The 23,344-nt window shown below is 44.4% G+C and overlaps 1 protein-coding gene across 1 annotated transcript in view; it reads right to left on the bottom strand.

The window, feature by feature from the left end:
• Window positions 1–23,003, bottom strand: part of SYT13 (synaptotagmin 13) — a 38,925-nt gene extending 15,922 nt beyond the window's left edge. Inside the window, exons 1-5 of the mRNA XM_073578588.1 lie at window positions 22,627–23,003; window positions 11,295–11,490; window positions 9,648–9,779; window positions 7,296–7,609; window positions 514–640 (exon numbers count right to left, since the gene is read on the bottom strand). Coding sequence (XP_073434689.1) covers window positions 514–640; window positions 7,296–7,609; window positions 9,648–9,779; window positions 11,295–11,490; window positions 22,627–22,794 — 937 coding nt within the window. The 5' untranslated portion in view covers window positions 22,795–23,003. The remainder of the gene's footprint in view (window positions 1–513; window positions 641–7,295; window positions 7,610–9,647; window positions 9,780–11,294; window positions 11,491–22,626) is intronic.
• Between the last annotated feature and the right edge of the window lie 341 nt (window positions 23,004–23,344).

A 23,344-nucleotide genomic window follows, 5' to 3' on the forward strand; every position in this document is an offset into this window, starting at 1 on the left:
TTGTAATCGCCATCAGAGACTTCTCACCTAGCCAAATCACATCTCCTGCTTTGCACTGAAGAGGGGGGCAACACCCCTAAACACGTGTATGCACATAGAGTTTCTGGTTTGGCTTCTTATGTGGCAAGGCTCGTTAACGGGTCAATATTGACTTATAGGATTGCTATGTGGCGTTAGAGATAAAGTTCTCTTCCTTCTGATGAGGCTATTTCCATATTTAGTTTCCCGTTTCCCAGAGGAGCATTACATAACCTATAAGTCTCCTTACGCCAGCTTGGCACTCTGTGCAAGGAGCAGCATTCCCATGTAGGCCCCCACAGAAGATTTAGTCTTATGTGGTCAGGCTGGGAGCATAATTTATTGCAAGTATGGGCCCCATGAAAGAAATTGCATTTTGCTTCCAAAACAGCGCCTCTTTAATTAATGGTTTTGCCTGGTATTACAGCTAGTTCACATTAAGTATTGTTAAAAAATGTTCACGTAGAGCCCAACAGTGAGCAGCTATCCCCTTACCTTTGCCCATGAGATTGTTGCTCTGATCAGAATGTATATTTCGGGCTTTAATCAGCACCACAATGAGACGATTGGCAGCTGGAAGATAACTCATAGACAGGAGGACTTCACTGGACGAGTCCATGCTCTGAGGATGAGAACATACAGTAAGATGCTTTATCATCACATCACTAGACATTCTGTAAGTCTGGATGCTCCTCCAATCACACATAGAGCTGCAATCACAACTCTGCCAGCACAACATGGAAGCAGTCAGCATTGTAGTATCTAGTCAGAATAGGAGCTAACAAGTTATCGCTAACCACAAATCTGCAGGAAACCGAATGCAGGTTTGGATGTAATTATTGCACAATGGCTAAAAAAAGGCAAATTGCGCAAACCCCAATCCTTTTCTTGGTGCCCAAACTTAATTGCACAGGATATTGCTACGTTTCCTAGTTTATTGATTTGACAGTGTTATTTAGACAGCATATGGTTGTATTATCCTGACACTGTATGGTTGTATTTTTGGACCCTGAATGGTTGTATTATTTATACGCTGTTTGTATTATTTGGGCCGTGTAACACTGTATTTTGTTTGCACCATATGGTGATATTATTTGGGCATTGTATGACTGATTTTTAGTTTCTACGCTGTCTGCTTGTATTATTCCCTTTCCTGGACAATGAATGATTGTATTATATGTATACTGTGTTATATTTTTTTATTTAGGCACTGTATGACAGTATTCTTTGTGCACACTGTAAGGATGTGAAGTCCTGATACCTTATGATTGTATATCCACACTGTATAGTTGTTTTATTATTACTCTGTTTGGTATTTTTCGGACACTGTATGATTGTATTACTTGGGTACACTCTGATTATATAATTTCGACACTGTATGACTGTATTATAAAGCACACTTTGGTTGGATGTTTTGGATGCTATATGATTGTATTACTTGGGCACACCCTGGTTATATAATATGGACACTGTATGACTGTATTTTGTGGGCACTCTTTGGTTGTACTATTTGCACACTGTATGGTTGTATTATTTAGACACTGTATTTTTTGGACACCTTATGACAGTATTTTTTGTGCACATTCTGGTTATATAATCTGGTTACATCATTTGGACACTGTGTGAGTGTATTATATGGGCACTGCCTGATTGTATTACTTAGGCACTGTATGATTATAAGAAGCCTAATGCTGGCGCCGGGTATACCCCAAATCAGGGTCCCCAATGCTGATGCATGCCATCACACCCCACCCTCCAGGTGTAAGGCATCCTGTCCTTTTCCTCATGCAGACATCAATATTAATTTGTTATTTTTGGTAAGGCTGGGTTCATACTGCGTTATGGCAGTCCGTTAACGCTGCCAATAACCCTTATTATTGGGCGCATCGCTAGCGCTTGCCATAATCTGCATGCGCTAGCGACGTGCCGTCATTCAGTGACGGAGCGTCGGACGCGGGCTGCAGCGTCTGAGGCTCCGTCACCGCTAGCGCAGATGAATCACCTGCGCTAGCGGTATAGCATAACGCTATGCCTTAACACAGTATGAACCTGGCCTAAGCCCCAAATGGTTTTACTGCCGGCAAACATCTCCGGTAATTCATCTTAAGATCCATGCGGTATAAATGGGAATAAGCAGCTGTAAATGCTGCACCGCTAATCATCGCACAGGTGCACGAAGCCGATCTGAACATTTCTCTTTGTCTGCTTTCCATAAATTCCCTGACACCAGGAAGATATTAAGGTGCGGATGGGGGAAGAGTATGAGCGGTGCTAACAATAGCTGCAGGAACCGTCTCCCCCTCCCCCTATACAAGTGAATCAGGGATGATCGGCACTAAAGGACCACTCCGGCAGATCTTACATGACGCAGGAAGATGCCTCATCTGTAAACTAGGGCATGCACGGCGCATTCAGGGCCCAGTGCTGACCGCATGCAGCTCTGCCATGGCTGAAGTGACTCATTATTTGCTGTGTTACATAGATTTACTGTTTTATGCGTTATCGCCCGGGAGCGGATCCGATGACGTCTTCTGCCTCAGTAATGAGATCTGCTGATTAATTCACTTCTGTACCTGTTATTACTCACAGATGTAGCAGTACCGAGTTTGTGCTTTGTGTCAGCCAATGGCTAGGCCGGCAGGTAAACCTGTTGTGTCATCAGAATATGTCCCATTGTTTAAATCAGGTGTTACATTATTTTTTTTTAATTCACAATGTTTTATATTTTACATATCACAGTCTGTATTTCAAATAAAAATAGAATTAAAATCTTGACTTTGACTCTATATTTTGCATTGGAGCATCTAATCAGCGTGTGCAAAAGTCATTGTGAAGGGAAGGGAGCAGGGCGTGGTTGGATCAGTCATTGTACAGGAGTAGGAGGAGGTGAGCTGTGACATTGTTAGGGCCTGCGGAACGCACCAAATAATATGAAAGGAGATATGAGGTGCGTTCGCAGCCCCGGGTCCACCGGGCAGAGATGGAGCCTGCTGCTGAGTAATGGCGGAACTTGATGGTGACTAAACGCTTGCTCACACGTGGATTAACTTCACCCAGTGTGAATAGAGGCGAACTCTGTTGCTCCACAGAGCCTCAGAATCAAACGCCGGAGCCTGTTGAACTCACAGAGCTCGGCTGAGTGAGCGCTAATTAGGGGTCACAGAGCCCTGTCCTAGAGACACCGGACTAGAGCTCCTCTAGACGATCAGCGCTCGGCGCCGCGGCTGCGGTGCCAGCAAAAGGTAACAGTATATATAATCACACCAAGTGCACACAGTGCCACTTCGGAGGACCCCACTAACCACCCAGGACGGGGAGGAAAGTGCTAGAGGTGCGCACGGCGTCGCAAGGCTGTCACAGCTACCTGGTGCGGTACGACAGTGCCCATAGCAGGGAGGCACATTCGGACGCTAGTGTGCGTAGTGTACTGGGAGCACGGTGGCTTGAGCATAGCCACCCATTGGCGCTGACTGTCACTCTGAATCCCTAACCAAAATGTGTATCAAAGGGAGCAGAGTCTTAATGAGTCAGTCACCAGATACATGCATCCATCATCATACATACAAATAAGCATAAGAGTCTATACTAGCGCATGGCCATGCGACTCTTTTATAGCAGCGTCCTTCCGGGACCTTCCCAGTAGTGGACCAATCAAAGCTGGAACGGGACCTGCGCATGTGACCTCCGACCTCCAATGGGAGATCGTCCCACGGGCATCAGTGGACCGAAAGGAGGACTTGGTCCCTAGAGTTGTTCGATGCTGACCAGCATGCGTTGCTATAGCTGGACCAGAGGTGACAGCAGCAACCAAACCCACAAAGCTGGTCTGAGCAGAGCGCCGGGATCGACGAGTCTGCTGAGCAGGTTCCTCTGCGGCTAAAGAGGAATGGGAGACTGCTGAAGGCAAGGCTCAGGATCTCTGCTGTGCAGCTACAGAAACCCGACGCCTAACAGACATCACCTATTGTGAATGGTTGATGCTGTGTTATCTACTGTATATAGAGTTGTTATCAGTCATTGTACAGGAGGAGGAGAAAGTGAGCCGTGATACCACCTATTTGGAATGGTGGAAGACAAGCAAAATTTCAGTGAGAACTGCTCATTGGATTGTCAGAGAGGCAAATCAGAACTCCTGCTTGACTGCAAAAGACCTTCAGAAAGATTTAGCAGACTCTGGAGTTGTGGTACATTGTTCTACTTCAGAGACCTACACAAATATGACCGTCATGAGAAGAAAACCTCTCCTGCATCGTCACCATAAAAATTCAGCATCAGAAGTATTTAGAAGAGCATCTATACAAGCTGTTAGGGCTAACGAAACGCAAAAAGTAATAAAGGATGGTAACAAAGGTGCGTTCAGAGCCCAGGGTCCACTGTGCAGAGATGTTTCCTGCTGCTCGGTAATGGCGGAGGCTATGCGGCAAAATAACAGACAAACACACGTGGGTTAGCATCACCCGGTATGTACTGGAGTGAGTTCTGTTGCGTCACAGAACCACCTAGCCGCTAAGTATAAATACAGAAGCCTGTTAACCTTACAGGGCTCGGCCGGGTGAGCGTTAGTAAACAGTCACATGACTCTGCCCCAAAGACAAAGGGTTAGAGTCCCTCCAGACCACTAGCGTTCGGCGCCGAAGCTGCGGTGCCAGAAAGAGGGTAACAGAAATATAAGTGCACACTGCACCGCTCTAGCGGACGCCACGAACCATCCAGACTAGGGACGGAAAGCGCTAGACTTGCACTCGGAAACGCACTGGTGAATGCAGCTACTTAATGCGGTACTGAGGTGCCTTAAGCTGAATGGCACCCTGAGGAGCTAAGTGAGGTGCTGTGACTAGGTAGCACAGTGGCGCAAGACAATGCCACTAGTAGGCGCAGACTCTATACCCTAAACCCTACAAACAAGCACAATCAGAGAGAGGGAGTCATAATGAGTCAGTCACCAGTTTCAAGCATCCGTCATCACACACAACTAGCAATAAGAGTCTATACTAGCGCATGACCGAGAGGCCATGCAAATCTTTTATAGTGGCGACCTTCTGGGACCTTCCCCGTGGTCCAATTGGAACAGCCACGGGACCTGAGCATGTGACCCCTGAGCTCCAATGAGAGATTGAGCCACAGGCATGCTCAGTGGAGCAAAAGAGGGACTTAGTCCCAGGAGCTGCTCGCTGCTGACTAGTGCAGGTTGCTATAGCTGAACCAGGGATGGCAGCAGCAACCAACCTGACAGCACTAGCTTGAGCAAGACCTCAGGATCGACGTCTTTGCTGAGCAGGCTCCTCTGCGGTCGGAACTGAATGGGACACCACAGAAGGCAAGGCTTGGGATTCCTCCTGTGCAGAGGCAGGAACCCGATGCCTATCACAATCCTGATGCATTTTGGAATCAAGTCCTGTGGACCGATGAGGTTAAAATAGAAATATTTGGCCACAATGATCAAAGATATGTGTGGAGGAAAAAGGGCACAGAATTTCAGGAAAAGAACATCACGCCAACCATTAAGCATGGGGGTTAGTGATGAGCGAGTATACTTGTTGTCTGGGTTTTCCCGAGCATGCTCAGGTGGCCTGCGAGTATTTTGGCGAGCTCGGAGATTTAGTTTTCCTCATCTCAGCCGCATGATTTCCAACTTGTAGACAGGCTGAATATATGTGGGAATTCCCTAACAAACAGGCATTCCACACATGTATTCAAGCTGTCTAGCAGTCGCAAATCATTTAGCGGAGGCGACGAAAACTAAATCTCCGAGCACGCCAAAACACTCGGAGGACACCCGAGCATCGAGTATACTCGCTCATCACTAATGGGGGTGGATCAATCATGCTTTGGGTTTGTGTTGCAGCCAATGGCACCGCAAACATTTCATGAGCACAGGGAAGAATTAATTCAATGAAATTACAACAAAATTCTTGATATTAACCTAACGCCATTGGAAAAAAGCTGAAGGTGAAAAGAGGAAGAGTATGGTTTCTACAAATGGTTAATAATACTAAACACACATCACAATCCACAATAGAAGACCTCAAAAAGCGCAAGCTGAAGGTTTTACAATGGCCCTCACAGTCCCCTGATCTGAACATCATTGAAAATCTGTGGCTAGACCTCAAAATAGCAGAGGATGAAAGACGACCAAGAAATCTCACAGAACGGGAGGAATTCTCCAAGGAAGAATGGAGGAAAATCCCGCAAACAAGAACTGAAAGACTCTTGTCTGGCTGCAAAAAGCATTTACAAGCTGTGATACATGCAAAAGGGAGCGCTACTAGCTACGAACCGTGCAGGGTGCCCAAACTTTGCATCCGTCCATTTTACTTTTTGTAATTTTTAAAATGTAAAAGATGGAAATACACATATATATTTTGCCTAAAATACAAAGGAAATGTGTCATATTTAACTTTAGGCTTTTTAGAGATCATTTCATCTTCAACTGCTTAACTCTTCACAATAACAGTCATTTTTACCAGGGGCGCTCAAACTTTTACATGTCACTTTAGATAGAGGTGTTATGATGTAATCCTTGTGTTATCAGTCATTAATCCTTTCTCTGATGATAACGAAACTGCTGAAAACTGTTCTAGAAATTATAAGAACTATGAGTCTAAAATAGCCCTAGTGTCCGGCGTGAAAATGACAATATTACTAATTTTTTTTATTACAGATTGTTGCATGGAAAAAATAATATTGCCAAAAATATTCAAAGAAATGCATGCAACCAAAAACCTGATTTAAACAAAAGGTCATTTTCTAATGATAGTTTCCCTTTAAAATATGTTTCCACCATTAACATTTATTTCATCTATCTCTGTGACGCCCACAGTCCTACTTAGATCACCCATCTCACGTGACGACGTTGCAGTTCTAACGCTGACCATATCCAGATCTCTGGACGCGCCATTCTGCTATTAACCTTGTTTTGTCTAGGTATAACCAGTTGACCACATTTAGTTTGCTGCAGGCTGTAAAGTGAAAACTTTTTTCTTTTATATGTCTGCAATATCGTTTTTGGCCACTAGATGTCAGCAAATGTGATAACTGCAAAAATTCATATTCTAACATAAAGGTAAGGAATATCTGCCACTTTAGCCACCTTTTCCGAGCCCCTGAGGTTCACCAATAGTACTGCGACCACATCCAGTTTTACTGCAGGCTGTAAAGTGAGATTTTTCAGTTTTAAATACTGCAATAACGTGTTAGGCCACTAGATGTCAGCGCACTTAAACTGCAATATTTCATATTTTAACATAAATGTCAGAAAAATCTGACACTTTCTCCACCTTTTCCGGGGCCCTGAGGTCCACCCATCGTGCTGTGCCAAACGGAATGCCCACGTTAGCCAGGCTCAGGGTGATTTCTCCAGCCACCTGGTGTCGAGAGAAGCGATCACAATTTCTCAGGGTGAGGGTCAACGTGGCATCGGCTCTGTCCTCCTCCTTCAAAGGAAAGAGCAGAGCTTCTTCCCACACCGTGTGGGCCTTTCTTTTTATAAGCGCCGTTTGCGCCTCTGTCTGGCCATAATGAGTATTTAGTGCACCCAGGACGTAGCAGTGACTCCCACAATCCTCCTCTCCTGACAGCAACACACCTACAGCTGGAATATACCAACAAACATAGGGTTAATTTTTTTTAATTTTTTTACTAATATTTGAAAAAAAAAATTTGTTTAATAAAAAAAATTGATTTTTGCAAAATTATTCACGCCATGTAAAAATTGCTCTCTGTCGGGTAAAGGCTAACTCTTTTTTTCAAAGTGTATGCATTAATCGGGGAGAAAATATTACCAATCAGCACCATTATTAAAGGGGCAGATAAAGAAGTAATATAAAAGGACACAAGAAAACAGCTCCACAAACCTCAGCTTCCGGGACCCTTGTCTGCAGGAAATAGAAGGTGCAGGGAAAACCAATCAGAAGTTGACTTTTAGTTACCGGAAACTTTCTCAGGTTGTGATTGGCTTGTGAGTGTCTGAAGCTGCGTACGATTGGTTGATAGTTGTGAAGTTTATTTTTTTTGCCTAACTCCTTCGAGTCCGTCTAGTATTGGTTCATCTTACATTAATTGACCTTCTTCTGGGCAATTGACATTTTTTTTTCACTTTAATACTTGTGCTTAGAGCTGAAAACAATTATTTGCAATTGGTTTTCATTAAAAAGTTTGGCTTTTACACATTCTTTAGTTTTTCTGCACATTGCTGGCTTCAGAATGAGTGTACTGAGGATCCATCAGTGAGCTTCTTTTCACAGGGAGTTTATAACTCTCTTATCTTTCTTTTTTTATGCTCCTTTCAACTGATTTATGACCACATCAAAGTTCAGTTCAACTTTGATGTAGTCTGCAGTACATAGGAGTTCAGAAAAAGACATAAAAGAGTTAAAGGGGTTTTTTATCTGCTGCTCATTCAGCTGCTTCCCATCAACAGAGCAGCTCTTCTCCTTTCCAGCAGCTCTGTTGACGGGACGTGACTGCCAACGTCATGCTCCCCATAGTCGGCTGTCAATCACCATGATGTCTCATGATGACTCTTTTTATGTGACTTCAGGAGAGGTCTGTGATGGCAGAGACCGGCGCGGGGTACGACAAGCAGCTTGTTAGCAATTACTTGCCTATTAGTTCTTAAGTTAGTAGCAAAAAATGAATCACTTCTTGATACCTCCTTTAAATATTTCCCAGAGCATGCTCACTGACTGATTGTCATGTCGGACACTGTTCACACCAGGGTGTCCGGCAGACAGTGGTAATACCCTATTGGGTATTCTGTTCCAGTCGGGATAGGGTTAACCAGGTTGTCATGCTGGCTGAGGGCTGGGCCACGCCCTTGGTCTTTAAATAGTTCGCCCTGACTATGGGCGTCGCCGACTATAGCTTTAGCCTAGTGCTAGCAATACCGGTCAGCAGTGTTGGTGTTGGAGCGTCTGATATCTGGTGCAGTATATCCCTCAGTTGTTCTTTCTCCTATCTGTTATATATATTTGGTTGCCCTTGCACATTATTGTATTCCCTTGTGTATTAACGGTGTGGTGTTTCTTTTACCCCTGTCCATACGTATTTGTGGGGTCTGGTGTCTGGTCCCCTCACTGGGTGGAGGGAGGTGGGTTCAGCTTAGGGCTGGACAGGAGACAGGGACAGGGTGGAGGCCCAGGCAGGCACACCTTCAGTGTAAACCCTGGGTAGAGGGACAGACAGGGTTCCCCTAGTCTGAGGGACATCGCAGGGGTCCCGGGGTTTTTGCCTAAAGTAACCTAGGCATACCATGACACTGATTCTCAGTTAACTCAATCTGCAGTCAACAATGTGCAGGGAAGCTCAGAGCTAAAGAAAAGCCAAAGTGGCACAACATTATTTAATAAACATAATAGCAAAATTAATTTTCTCCCACAATACATGCACTCTGTCCATATTAGTAGCTGCAGTGCACACAGAAGCTATGAACATGGGACTGCCTAATATGGCGTCCACAAGCAAATGTGTCTGACCCAACTGCTGCCATAAACCTGCAGGCTGGAGTAGGCGCAGCCATGAATATCGCTGAATAATAAAACGCAGGGTCCGCTCACGCCTATACTCTGACTTGGGTCTCCATATTTCCATGTAATGAAAATTCATCACATAGCACAAATAGATAGATTTACCTTCAAGGAAAGACACACATAACTCTGCCGTCTGACGGTCGTACCCCAGAGAATAGCGCAGCTTTGGTGCGTGAAGTAAAGGGCTCAGCTTCTCCTCATCCTCATGATCAGGAGAGTTGTGGGGGATCTGGTCTGGAGATTATAAGTATAAGGTATTAATGAATAGATAGATGATAGATGATAATAGATAATAGTTAGATAGATAATAGATAGATCGATAGGTGACAGATAGATAGATAATAGATAGATAGATGATAGATAATATATAGACGATAGATAATACATAGATAATACATAGATAGATGATAGATAAATAGATAGTAGATAGATAATAGATAGATAATAGATACATAGATAATAGATAGATAATAGATAAATAGATAATAGATACATAGATAATAGATAAATAGATAATAGATAGATAATAGATAAATAGATAATAGATACATAGATAATAGATGATAGATGGATAGATGATACATAGATTAATAGATAATAGAAGATAGATGATAGATAGATAATACATAGATAGATGGATGATAGATACTAGATTATAGATTAGATAGATAGATTATAGATAATAGGTAGATAGATAATAAATGGATGATAGATAATAGATAGATAGATAGATAATAGATAAATAAATAGATAATAGATAAACCGATAATAGATAGATAATATATAATAGATACATAGACAATAGATAGAAGATAGATGATAGATAATAGATAGATAGATACTAGATTATAGATTAGATAGATAGATAATAGTGCATTATCTTTCTTCTAATTTCTTCTCATTTTTAATTTTTTTTTCCAGGATAGCAAAATATTCTTGCAACCATTAACAAGATGATTGATTTAGTTTTTTTTTAAATTATTGTCTATATGTATTACACTCTTCTTGAGATGGCTGTGGCCATGATTGACTCTTTATAAACTTTTGAACCCCTTTTTTTAGGTGAATTAACTTTTCTTAATTTTTAAACAATAAAGAGCTCCAGGTCGCCTATTTAAGGCTAGGTGATCAATCATAAAATGTTGTCTGCCTGTAGCCACCACTAGGGGGAGCTCACAGCCTACATGGCTCCTATTGCACTAAATAAACCCATCTTCACTGAGCTCCCCCTAATGGTGGCTGCAGGCAGACTGAATTTTATCATCTAGCTGTAGAATATAGAGGGTTTGGTGCTCAGACTTAGCTTCCACATGATATGCTTTCTGAGTCCATGATAGTAAGAAAAGCATACAGTTCTGGGTTTCAGCATGGTGCATGTAGGAGGAAACTAAAGCATGCCCCCAGCGCAGTATATGCTAACTATATCCTGTTTTACCAACAACAGGTAATTCCAGTTTTTGCCAAAAGTCGTCTTATTGTACCTCTCCCCTGGGCACCTTCTGGTCACAAGTTTTAATATTTGCATTAGGTGCCCTGGGGTCTCCACCATAGAAAGTCCTATAAATGCAAACTAGACATGAAATCAAAGGGATTGTTTCATCGAGTGAGGATCCTCTCTCCCCACCATCGATGGAGTTCCAACGTTCTCACACCACACATAGAAAAGATTGAAGGCACAAGACAATCCCTTTATCATTTAGCAACATGGTTAATATCACTTTAAGAACTTCCATGTCCCCATTCTCGCACCTGAGACTACACCTCCTGAGATCGTTTCCACCGGTTTGTTCTCATCCTTCGGATCTTTCTGGTCGTTCCCCGCAACCTTCAAAGCTTGGTCTTTGCAATTAACGATCTCCGGAGACGTCTCCTTGCTGGAAATGAAGTGCGGGAAGCGAAGCTTTGCCTGTGGCTGAACCGGCTCAGTGCATCTGTAGACATTCATCTGATGGAAGAGATGGAAGGAAGAGAGATGAGCGACGGAAGAGGGAGGAAGATGAAAGAGAGAAGCCATGGCGGAAAGTTCTGAAATGTTCCGATTACAATATATATATGTGATACAATGTAACTTTGAGGGTAGCCCAATGGCTCAGTGGTTAGCACTGTATGACGGCTCAGTGGTTAGCACTGTTGCTCTTCAACACTGGGATCCTGGTATCAAATCCCACCAAGGACAACATCTGCAGAGAGTTGTATGTTCTCCCTGCGTTTGCGTAGTTTTCCTCCCACACTCCAAAGACATACTGATAGGGAAGCTAGATTGTGAGCCTCAATGGGGACAGAGAAGATGTTTGTAAAGAGCTGTAGAATTAATGTCAGTTAATAAGTAAATGTGAACATTCCCATCTAAGGCTCTGTTTATTATTATATCACCATTTATTCCATGGCACCTTACATGTGAAAAGGGGGTGTATATATAATAAAAATACAGTACAATAATTTTGAACAAAACAAGTCACGACTGGTCCAGGAGGAGAGAGGACCCTGCCCGCGAGGGCTCACAATCTACAAGGGATGGGTGAGGATACAGTAGGCGAGGGTAGAGCTGGTCGTGCAGAGGTTTGGTGGATCGGTGGTTAATGCAGTTTGTAGGCTTGTCGGAAGAGGTGGGTCTTCAGGTTCTTTTTGAAGGTTTCCATGATAGGCGAGAGTCTGATATGTTGTGGTAGAGAGTTCCAGAGTAGAGGGGATGCGCGGGAGAAGTCTTGTATGTGATTGTGGAAAGAGGGGATAAAAGGGAGTACGGGAGGAGATCTTGTGAGGATCGGAGGTTTCGTGCAGGTAAGTATCGGGAGACGAGGTCGCAGATGTACGGAGGACACAGATTGTGGATGGCTTTGTATGTCATGGTTAGGGTTTTGAACTGGAGTCTTTGGGTAATGGGGAGCGAGTGCAGGGATTGACAGAGGGGAGAGGCCGGGGAATAGCAAGGGGACAGGTGGATTAGTCGGGCAGCAGAGATTAGGATGGATTGGAGTGGAGTGAGAGTGTTAGAGGGGAGGCCACAGAGCAGGAGGTTGCAGTAGTCAAGGCGGGAGATGATAAGGCACGTGTAAGCAGGTTGCGAGATGCAGTGACAGACAGAAAGCAGTGCAAGGGTTAACAATTTTAACAGTTTTAATTAAACAGGGGGATAACTTCTCGCAGGGAGATGAATGGTTAAACGAGGGAAAAAACAGTTCAGATGTAAATAATATGCAGAATAAAATGAGCAAGGTAACAACAGTCCTTTTGTACCCTTATTGTGTTAGAAGTTTCTCTGACTGTACATGCTGCTTGAAAGTCAGTAGCGCCAACAACAGCTGGCGCGGTGCTTGTCCAAGAAGGTGCTGATGATAACGGTGGTCTGTCTTCTGGTTGGTTGGTACCTTCCACTGGGCCCCTAGTCCATAAGTGGCTGCGGCCAATGCAGACAAGGCTGCAATACTCAGGGTCCTGGTCGAAGGGTGCAGCAAAGTCCGGCAACGTAGGCAGCAACAAACAGTTCCGCACCCTGCCCTGGCTCTTAAGCTTATGTGTGGCATTCAGCTGAACAGGGACAGGGCTCCCGGCTCTTTCCCTGTCACTGCGGCAGGCACCAACAGCGTCCTAGCGTATGGCCGGCCCCGTTTCGTCTCGGCCCGGCTGCACACCTCGCGGAGCCCGTTGCGCACGCACCTTGCGCCTCTCACGGCTGGCAGGAAACTCCCCGATGCTGCGCATGCTTTCCCTTTTAACCGCGCCCCAGCTTCTGAGTCAGAGCGCCTGTCTGGGCCTTTTTCCCTTCCCCCAGGAGACAAGGAACGCAGCCTCAACAGTTCCGGACCAGGCTCCGCACAGGTACCCGCAGCCCGGTCTTCTTCCCTACACAAGGAGTTTTGCAGCTTCTTGGCTGAGGAATGTGCGGATTCAGGAGATAACTTTTGGAGTCAGCAGGTGGTGGAAAAGGCTTGAACATGTGGTTTGAAGGAGAGATCAGAGCCCAGGGTTACTAGCGAGCTTGTGGGACTGGAGAGAGTGGGCAGCCGTTTACTTTAATGGATAGGTGCGTTGCGGGGGGTCACGTGAGATGGGGGAAAGATGATGAATTCTGTTTTGTCCATATTACGTTTTAGAAATCTAACAGAGAAGAAGGATGAAATAGCAGACAGACGTTGAGGGATTCTGGTTACTAGGGAGGTGATATCTGGTCCAGAGATGTAGATCTGTGTGTCATCAGCATAGAGATACAGGAAAGATGTATATCTTTGTACCGTGTTAGCCAGTAGATAGAAAAATATTGAGGATTGAGAGTCCTCAGTAGTTGATACCTTTTAATGGCTAACTGAAAAGATGGTAACACATTGCAAGTTTTCGAGACTACTCAGGTCTCTTCATAAGGCTAGACTAATACAAAATCTGAAGACACATATTTATGCACAATACAGCCTAGAAAAAATGCAATAGATAAGACAAGTGACGTGAAGCAGAACTATCAATATGGGAGAGGGAGAAACATAAATATAAACATTGGACCAGTTCATAGATAAGGAGTCCGGATGTTTTATGGTCCTCTGATTGGGGTCTAGTTCTGTGTTGTGATGCCCCCACACGGTTTTAAAAGGAAATTCCTTAATTGATGTAAAAAGACATACTGTAAATCCATGCGACACATTCATTCCAGCACTGAGAGTGTCAAAGTTCGTCATAAATTTGTACTCCCAAACTCGTCTCTCTCTCTCTGAGAATTGAAGTTACCTTTCAATACCAGTAATTTCATATCCACGCTGCTGTGATCAGGGATACAGAAATGTTTTGCCACAGGTAGATCCATTCTTTTTTCTCTTATTGTGTGACGATGAGCATTCATCCTTGTTCTAAGCTTTTGCCCGGTCTCCCCCCACATACAGACTCCCAGTTGGACATTTAGTACAAATAATTAAGTACACCACATTAGATGTGATGCAGGTGAAAGTACCTGGGATCTTGTAGTCCTGATGTGAGTTGGGGATCTTTATCTTGTCCGTGGTCATTATAAATGGACAGGTTTTACATTTTTTCTGGTTGCAAGGAAAGGTTCCTGCAGCTGTTGTAGAGGACAGGGAGCTTCTGACAATGATGCTTCTTAAATTTGGGGGCTGCCTAAAACACAGCAGTGGGGGGTCTGGAAAAATGGATTTCAATCGGGCATCTTTTTGTAGTAAAGGTTGTAATTTCCGTGCAGCTCCCCTTAGCACCTCCAGATTTGGGTTGTAGGTGACTACTAGAGGCACTCGGTTATTTTCTTCTTTAGCTTTGTAATGTAGCAGGTGATTCCTTGACATTCTGGTGGCTCTTGTAATTTGGTTTTCAATTGTTCTTGGATGGTAACCCTGATTCAAAAAGGTCTTTTTGAGGCGACCAAGGTGTTTGTCTCTATCCATGGGGTTGGAACATATACGATTGTATCTGATGGCTTGGCTATAGATAATAGAGTTCTTTATGTGTTTTGGATGGAAACTGTCCCATTGAAGGTATGTTGGACGGTCGATTGGCTTCTGATACAGGGATGTCTCTATTTCATTGTTTTTTAGCTTAATGATGGTGTCCAAAAAATTAATCTCAGTACTGGAGTAGTTGAGTGTTAAACCAGGGTTACCATCCAAGAACAATTGAAAACCAAATTACAAGAGCCACCAGATTGTCAAGGAATCACCTGCTACATTACAAAGCTAAAGAAGAAAATAACCGAGTGCCTCTAGTAGTCACCTACAACCCAAATCTGGAGGTGCTAAGGGGAGCTGCACGGAAATTACAACCTTTACTACAAAAAGATGCCCGATTGAAATCCATTTTTCCAGACCCCCCACTGCTGTTTTAGGCAGCCCCCAAATTTAAGAAGCATCATTGTCAGAAGCTCCCTGTCCTCTACAACAGCTGCAGGAACCTTTCCTTGCAACCAGAAAAAATGTAACACCTGTCCATTTATAATGACCACGGACAAGATAAAGATCCCCAACTCACATCAGGACTACAAGATCCCAGGTACTTTCAGCTGCATCACATCTAATGTGGTGTACTTAATTATTTGTACTAAATGTCCAACTGGGGGTCTGTATGTGGGGGAGACCGGGCAAAAGCTTAGAACAAGGATGAATGCTCATCGTCACACAATAAGAGAAAAAAGAATGGATCTACCTGTGGCAAAACATTTCTGTATCCCTGATCACAGCAGCGTGGATATGAAATTACTGGTATTGAAAGGTAACTTCAATTCTCAGAGAGAGAGACGAGTTTGGGAGTACAAATTTATGACGACCTTTGACACTCTCAGTGCTGGAATGAATGTGTCGCATGGATTTATGTCTTTTTACATCAATTAAGGAATTTCCTTTTAAAACCTTGCGGGGCATCACAGCACAGAACTAGACCCCAATCAGAGGACCATAAAACATCCGGACTCCTTATCTATGAACTGGTCCAATGTTTATATTTATGTTTCTCCCTCTCCCATATTGATAGTTCTGCTTCACGTCACTTGTCTTATCTATTGCATTTTTTCTGTGCTGTGTTGTGCATAAATATGTGACTTCAGATTTTGTATTAGTCTAGCCTGATGAAGAGACCCGAGTAGTCTCGAAAGCTGCAATGTGTTACCATCTTTTCAGTTAGCCATTAAAAGGTATCAACTACTGAGGACTCTCAATCCTGAATATTTTTCCAGCATAGAGGTGATACTGAAAGCCGTGAGATTCTATGAGCTGTCCGAGGCCGAAGGTGTAAATGGAGAAGAGCAGGGGTCCTAGGACTGAACCTTGTGGGACTCCGACAGATAGGGGACGCGGTGAGGAGGTGGTGTGCGAGTGGGAGACGCTGAATGTCCGGTCTGCTAGGTATGACGCAATCCAAGATAGGGCCAAGCCTGTGATACCAAGAGAGGAGAGGGTCTGTAGGAAAAGGGAATGGTCCACTGTGTCAAAGGCAGAGGACAGGTCCAGGAGGAGGAGGACAGAGTAATACAGAAGGTGGAGGACAAGGTCAGGAGGAGGAGGAGAGAGTAGTGTAGAAGGCAGAGGACAGGTCCAGGAGGAGGAGGACAGAGTAGTGTAGCAGGCAGAGGACAGGCCATGGAGGAGGAGTACAGAGTAGTGTAGATGGCAGAGGACAGGCCATGGAGGAGGAGGACAGAGTAGTGTAGCAGGCAGAGGACAGGCCATGGAGGAGGAGGACAGAGTAGTATAGAAGGCAGAGGACAGGTCCAGGAGGAGGAGGACAGATAACTACAGAAGGTGGAGGACAAGGTCAGGAGGAGGAGGACAGAGTAGTGTAGAAGGCAGAGGACAGGTCCAGGAGGAGTGGGACAGAGTAGTATAGAAGGCAGAGGACATGTCCAGGAGGAGGAGGACAGAGAAATACAGAAGGTGGAGGACAAGGTCAGGAGGAGGACAGAGTAGTATAGAAGGCAGAGGACAGGTCCAGTAGGAGGAGGACAGAGTAGTATAGAAGGCAGAGGACAGGTTCAGGAGGAGGAGGACAGGGGACAGAGTAGTGTAGCAGGCAGAGGACAGGCCAAGGAGGGGGAGGACAGAGTAGTGTAGAAGACAGAGGACAGAGTAGTGTAGAAGGCAGAGGACAGGTCCAGGAGGAGGAGGACACAGTATTGTTGCTTTCCGTTCACCTCTTCCAAGAGATGAAAGGGTCTGTAGTAATAGGGAATGGTCCACTGTGTCAAAGGCAGAGGAAAGGTCCAGGAGGAGGAGGACAGAGAAATACAGAAGGTGGAGGACAAGGTCAGGAGGAGGAGGACAGAGTAGTGTAGAAGGTAGAGGACAGGTCCAGGAGGAGGAGGACAGAGTAGTGTATCAGGCAGAGGACAGGCCAAGGAGGAGGTCAGAGTAGTGTAGAAGGCAGAGGACAGGTCCAGGAGGAGGAGGACAGAGTAGTGTAGAAGGCAGAGGACAGGTCCAGGAGGAGGAGGACAGAGTAGTGTAGAAGGCAGAGGACAGGTCCAGGAGGAGGAGGACAGAGTAGTGTAGAAGGCAGAGGACATGTCCAGGAGGAGGAGGACAGAGTAGTGTAGAAGGCAGAGGACATGTCCAGGAGGAGGAGGACAGAGTAGTGTAGAAGGCAGATGACAGGTCCAGGAGGAGGAGGACAGAGTAGTGTAGAAGGCAGATGACAGGTCCAGGAGGAGGAGGACAGAGTAGTGTAGAAGGCAGATGACAGGTCCAGGAGGAGGAGGACAGAGTAGTGTAGAAGGCAGATGACAGGTCCAGGAGGAGGAGGAATGAGTAGTGTAGAAGGCAGATGACAGGTCCAGGAGGAGGAGGAGACAGAGTAGTGTAGAAGGCAGAGGACATGTCCAGGAGGAGGAGGACAGAGTAGTGTAGAAGGCAGATGACAGGTCCAGGAGGAGGAGGACTGAGTAGTGTAGAAGGCAGATGACACGTCCAGGAGGAGGAGGAGACAGAGTAGTGTAGAAGGCAGAGGACATGTCCAGGAAGAGGAGGACTGAGTAGTGTAGAAGGCAGAGGACAGGGCCAGGAGGAGGAGGACACAGTATTGTTGCTTTCCGTCCATCTCTTCCATTTAGGACATGCATGCAGAACTTTTCTTCTGATGGACCCCTTATAAATCAATGGGGACCCTCTGCTTCCGTCTGAATTAGGAATGCACAGGATGCTTTTTCCGTGTAGCCGTTTATTTTCCTGTTCTAAGTGGAGCAGAGAAACAGAAAACATAAATGGACACAGGAACAGGGCTAATGGCTTTTCACCTGGATTGTGGGGGTCGGGAGTCTGCCCGCTGGGACCCACAGATCCTAAAATGAGAAGGTCCTTGTGCTCGGGTAAGGAGATAAGGTTACAGTCTCTATATTGTTAAATTAGAACTGTGCTTTCAACAAACGCTGCATTCACCAGTAGTACAGGCGAATCAAAGTAATCTTGTAATATATCATATAAGAGAATTCTCCTTCCGTCTCCACTTATGAGTCACTTCTTCCACTTTCTCCTGCCTCCTGAACTCATCATTCATTCTCAAAAAGCTGCTCAACTCTCACAAGATGGCCGGCCTACACTCTCCGGTGTCTGGTCACATCTGCTCAATGGAAAGGGAGGGGATAGGAGCAGCAAATAACAAAGTGAGAAAACAAGCAGGTGGAGACTCATGAAGATTGTGCTGAGCTTTCTAACAAGTCTTTTACCTCACTCAATAGTTGGATTCCCATCTACATTGCTCAGTACTGCTGTATAATTACCTCCATGCTGTTTCTGTGTGCTAACTAGGGCATAAAGAGCAGGGATCCAACTCTGTGCATGATGCAGTGTAATGGAGACCTCATAGGAGCTAGTCTGCTACCTCCAGCTGAAAGTCAATTGAAAATTAAAAGAGAATGGAGCTGCAAAGGGGAAAACTAATAAAAACATGCAGAATACAAGTCACATAATGGCTAGACGTAGTGTTTTTCCTTATGTACACAGGACAATTTATTCTGAAAAGTTACTAGAAAGGATGGCACCACTCTATCTTTAATGTGATCTGTATACTCCGTTATCTAGTGAGCTCCCCCTAGTGGTGGGCTATTGACGTCACAATAAGGAAAATGTCATATAAGATACAAGAAGAGTCTCTTCATGATCTGAATATACCAAAATGTGACACCCCACTATGTATAGACTGCTAGATACTTACAGATACTTTGATTGACAATGGACACCACATTGAATTGATAGATTACATTCCTGTAGAGAATTGACCAGAGTATCTCGTTGGTATATGGGCAAGAGTGCAACCACTGCAAGTATTGTCTGCCATCACTATCATGATTTATTATGACTCTAGCACTGAATTCATCTCACTGCCTTCTTTGCACATTGGTTTTGTGTTAATTTCAAAAACTTTGAACTGCAATACCAGACACGGCCTCATGCCAAGAGGGGCGCTGTTTTTAGAAATAAATCAAGTTCTTTTTTCTCTTAACCTCCTTGTATGATTCTGCAAGATCTGAAAGCGATATTTCATTTCTCAGGCCTGAAGATATCAGGCAGAAGGAGAAGTACCATGGCTCCCATGACCCGGGGAGACCCTGCACGCACTGCTCCTCTCCCAATCCTCTGCGCCATGTTGCTTGGTTACTTTATGACCTCGAAATAATTTCTTCTTATGTACAGTATGTGCAGAGTTTTACAGGAACGTGACGCGTCCTCCGGGGTCACAGGAAAACGCTGCCTGTAGACCTTAATGCAATGTGAGATTTCTCAGGCGTGTGATGCACAATGTATAATTTATAATGGTTCATACCGGGAGAAGCCGAAGGTTTATATCTCCGGGTCTGTGGCTGCGGCCAGGACCAGAGACTCGGAAATACTCAGTAATAGAACAAATACCTGGAATTACTGCTCCCAGATATCTACACTATCTATCCATCTATTATATATCTATCTATTATCTGTCTATTATCTACACTTGTGGCCAAAAGTATTGACACCCCTGCAATTCTGTCAGATAATACTCAGTTTCTTCCTGAAAAAGATTGCAAACACAAATTCTTTGGTATTATTATCTTCATTTAATTTGTCTTAAATGAAAAAACACAAAAGAGAATGAAGCAAAAACCAAAACATTGATCATTTCACACAAAACTCCAAAAATGGGCCAGACAAAAGTATTGGCACCCTCAGCCTAATACTTGGTTGCACAACCTTTAGCCAAAATAACTGCGACCAACCGCTTCCGGTAACCATCAAGGAGTTTCTTACAATGCTCTGCTGGAATTTTAGACCATTCTTCTTTGGCAAACTGCTCCAGGTCCCTGATATTTGAAGGGTGCCTTCTCCAAACTGCCATTTTTAGATCTCTCCACAGGTGTTCTATGGGATTCAGGTCTGGACTCATTGCTGGCCACCTTAGAAGTCTCCAGTGCTTTCTCTCAAACCATTTTCTAGTGCCTTTTGAAGTGTGTTTTGGGTCTTTGTCCTGCTGGAAGACCCATGACCTCTGAGGGAGACCCAGCTTTCTCACACTGGGCCCTACATTATGCTGCAAAATTTGTTGGTAGTCTTCAGACTTCATAATGCCATGCACACGGTCAAGCAGTCCAGTGCCAGAGGCAGCAAAGCAACCCCAAAACATCAGGGAACCTCCACCATGTTTGACTGTAGGGACCGTGTACTTTTCTTTCAATGCCTCTTTTTTTCTCCTGTGAACTCTATGTTGATGCCTTTGCCCAAAAAAGCTCTACTTTTGTCTCATCTGACCAGAGAACATTCTTCCTAAACGTTTTAGGCTTTTTCAGGTAAGTTTTGGCAAACTCCAACCTGGCTTTTTTATGTCTCGGGGTAAGAAGTGGGGTCTTCCTGGGTCTCCTACCATACAGTCCCTTTTCATTCAGACGCCGACGGATAGTACAGGTTGACACTGTTGTACCCTCGGACTGCAGGGCAGCTTGAACTTGTTTGGATGTTAGTGGAGGTTCTTTATCCAACATCCGCACAATCTTGCGTTGAAATCTCTTGTCAATTTTTCTTTTCCGGCCACATCTAGGGAGGTTAGCCACAGTGCCATGGGCTTTAAACTTCTTGATGACACTGCGCACGGTAGACACAGGAACATTCAGGTCTTTGGAGATGGACTTGTAGCCTTGAGATTGCTCATGCTTCCTCACAATTTGGTTTCTCAAGTCCTCAGACAGTTCTTTGGTCTTCTTTCTTTTCTCCATGCTCAATGTGGTACACACAAGGACACAGGACAGAGGTTGAGTCAACTTTAATCCATGTCACCTGGCTGCAAGTGTGATTTAGTTATTGCCAACACCTGTTAGGTGCCACAGGTAAGTTACAGGTGCTGTTAATTACACAAATTAGAGAAGCATCACATGATTTTTTGAACAGTGCCAATACTTTTGTCCACCCTCTTTGTTATGTTTGGTGTGGAATTATATCTAATTTGGCTTTAGGACAATTATTTTTGTGTTTTTTTTCATTTAAGCCAAATTAAATGAAGATAATAATAACAAAGAATTTGTGTTTGCAATCATTTTCAGGAAGAAACTGAGTATTATCTGACAGAATTGCAGGGGTGTCACAACTGTATCTATTATCGATCTATCTACTATCTATCTATCTATAAACTATCTATATATATTATCTATATATCATCTATGATCTATCTATATGTCTATCTATTATCTATTTATTAGTTCTCTATCTATTATCTATCCAAAAAAACTAATCTGGATGGCGTGACTCCCTCTGCTCTGACCCTGCACTCCTCCCATTAACCTGCTGGTGTTCTCATCCAGTTCTTCTTGCCCATTCACATGTCGGCTTGCAGCCCAGAAGAGACGTTTGTCCAATATTGTAGGTTTTTAACCCGATAGTGGCATGTACAGTAGGATATGGAAGGGTTAAGACCGGACCCGTCAGAGAAGTGTCACCTTGCCGTGGTTGATGGGCACACGAGTTTTTTGTAAGCACATCTCGCTGAGGGACAAATTGTTTGGAAGTTGTTATTTTTCCATTGACATTATATGTCTTGGCATTCACAGGGTGCTGCTGCGCCTTTTTTATACGTAACTATCAAAGTATCTATCTATATCTATATCTATCTATCTATCTATCTATCTATTATCTATCTTTTAAGGATGTCCAGGACTGATGATTTCCAACAGTTGCTTCACAATCTAATTATTGAGTAGTGCGATTCAAGATGTTCTAAAGCAGCTGGCACCGTCCTATCTACAGATCATTATAGGATGGCAGTGAGGCCAGGACATGCTGATTAACCCCTGCAGTGTCACAGCTCTGCGAGGATCTGACTAGAGGACGAGGTTCCCAGGTGTGCACTGGATTATTAATTACCGTAACGAGTGCAGATCATTAATGTCAGGGGCGACGTTATACTAACGTGTCAGGATTTATGTTACTTCTCATGTGAAATAATCGCTGCCGGAGCTAAAGATAATCGTAAAACTCGCCGCCCCTTGTGTAAACTGCTATATCAGTGAGGTGCCATTACTGTATGTGGGGACCCCTGCACCAGTTTACAGCGCCCCCTCCTGCCCCCATCACAAGAAATGTCTCAGTCACACGTCACGATTGATACATGAGCCCATAATGTCCCGCAGGTAGCCCCGGCCACTTACCACTTGCCCAGGTTGCAGCACGCTGGCCATGGTCACAGGTGTGCCCTCCCCGCTGTCGGGCGGCTTCTTTTTATGCAAATATTTGCACAAACATATCAGTCCGCACAAAGCAAAGAAGCCCACGGCAGTGCCCAGAGTGGCCCCCATGGCTACTGCAGGGGCCAACATCACGAGGGTACTTAGGGGCCTGGCGCAGCGACGGTCAGGGCGGCACAGTCACTCCATGGCACAGTTCTCGGTGTCGGCAGATGGCTTCCTAGTTCCTGAAGTGCCGAGGATTGTGTGATCAGCGCTGGCTTCTCTCAATGAGCGGAGATGAGGGGCTCTCCAGGGAAGAGGGAGGTCTCGCCTCCTGTACGTCACATGCAATCCTGCGCTCCCTGATCTGCCCGAGGGCTCACGACGTCCGCCGGGAAGGGAAAACACGGCCACCAGCTCCACAAAGTACTATTATGTGCCGATCGGTGGGGCACAAAGACCACGCTAATCACAGAATATCTGCGGGAGCTCAAAAAGGGTTAATCTGTTATAATAATAATAATAATAATAATAATAATATAAAGAAGAATATTATAATATATGAATATACACCTACCCACACCCAAGTACATATATACCGTATGTCTGTCTATTATCTATCATATACTGTAATAATAATAATAATTAATAATTTTATTACTCACATATATGTGTTATTCATCATCTATTATTATTAATT

The sequence above is a fragment of the Dendrobates tinctorius genome, unplaced genomic scaffold (assembly GCF_039654945.1).
Source record: "Dendrobates tinctorius isolate UK_male_01 unplaced genomic scaffold, ASM3965494v1 ptg000059l, whole genome shotgun sequence".
NCBI lineage: Eukaryota > Metazoa > Chordata > Amphibia > Anura > Dendrobatidae > Dendrobates > Dendrobates tinctorius.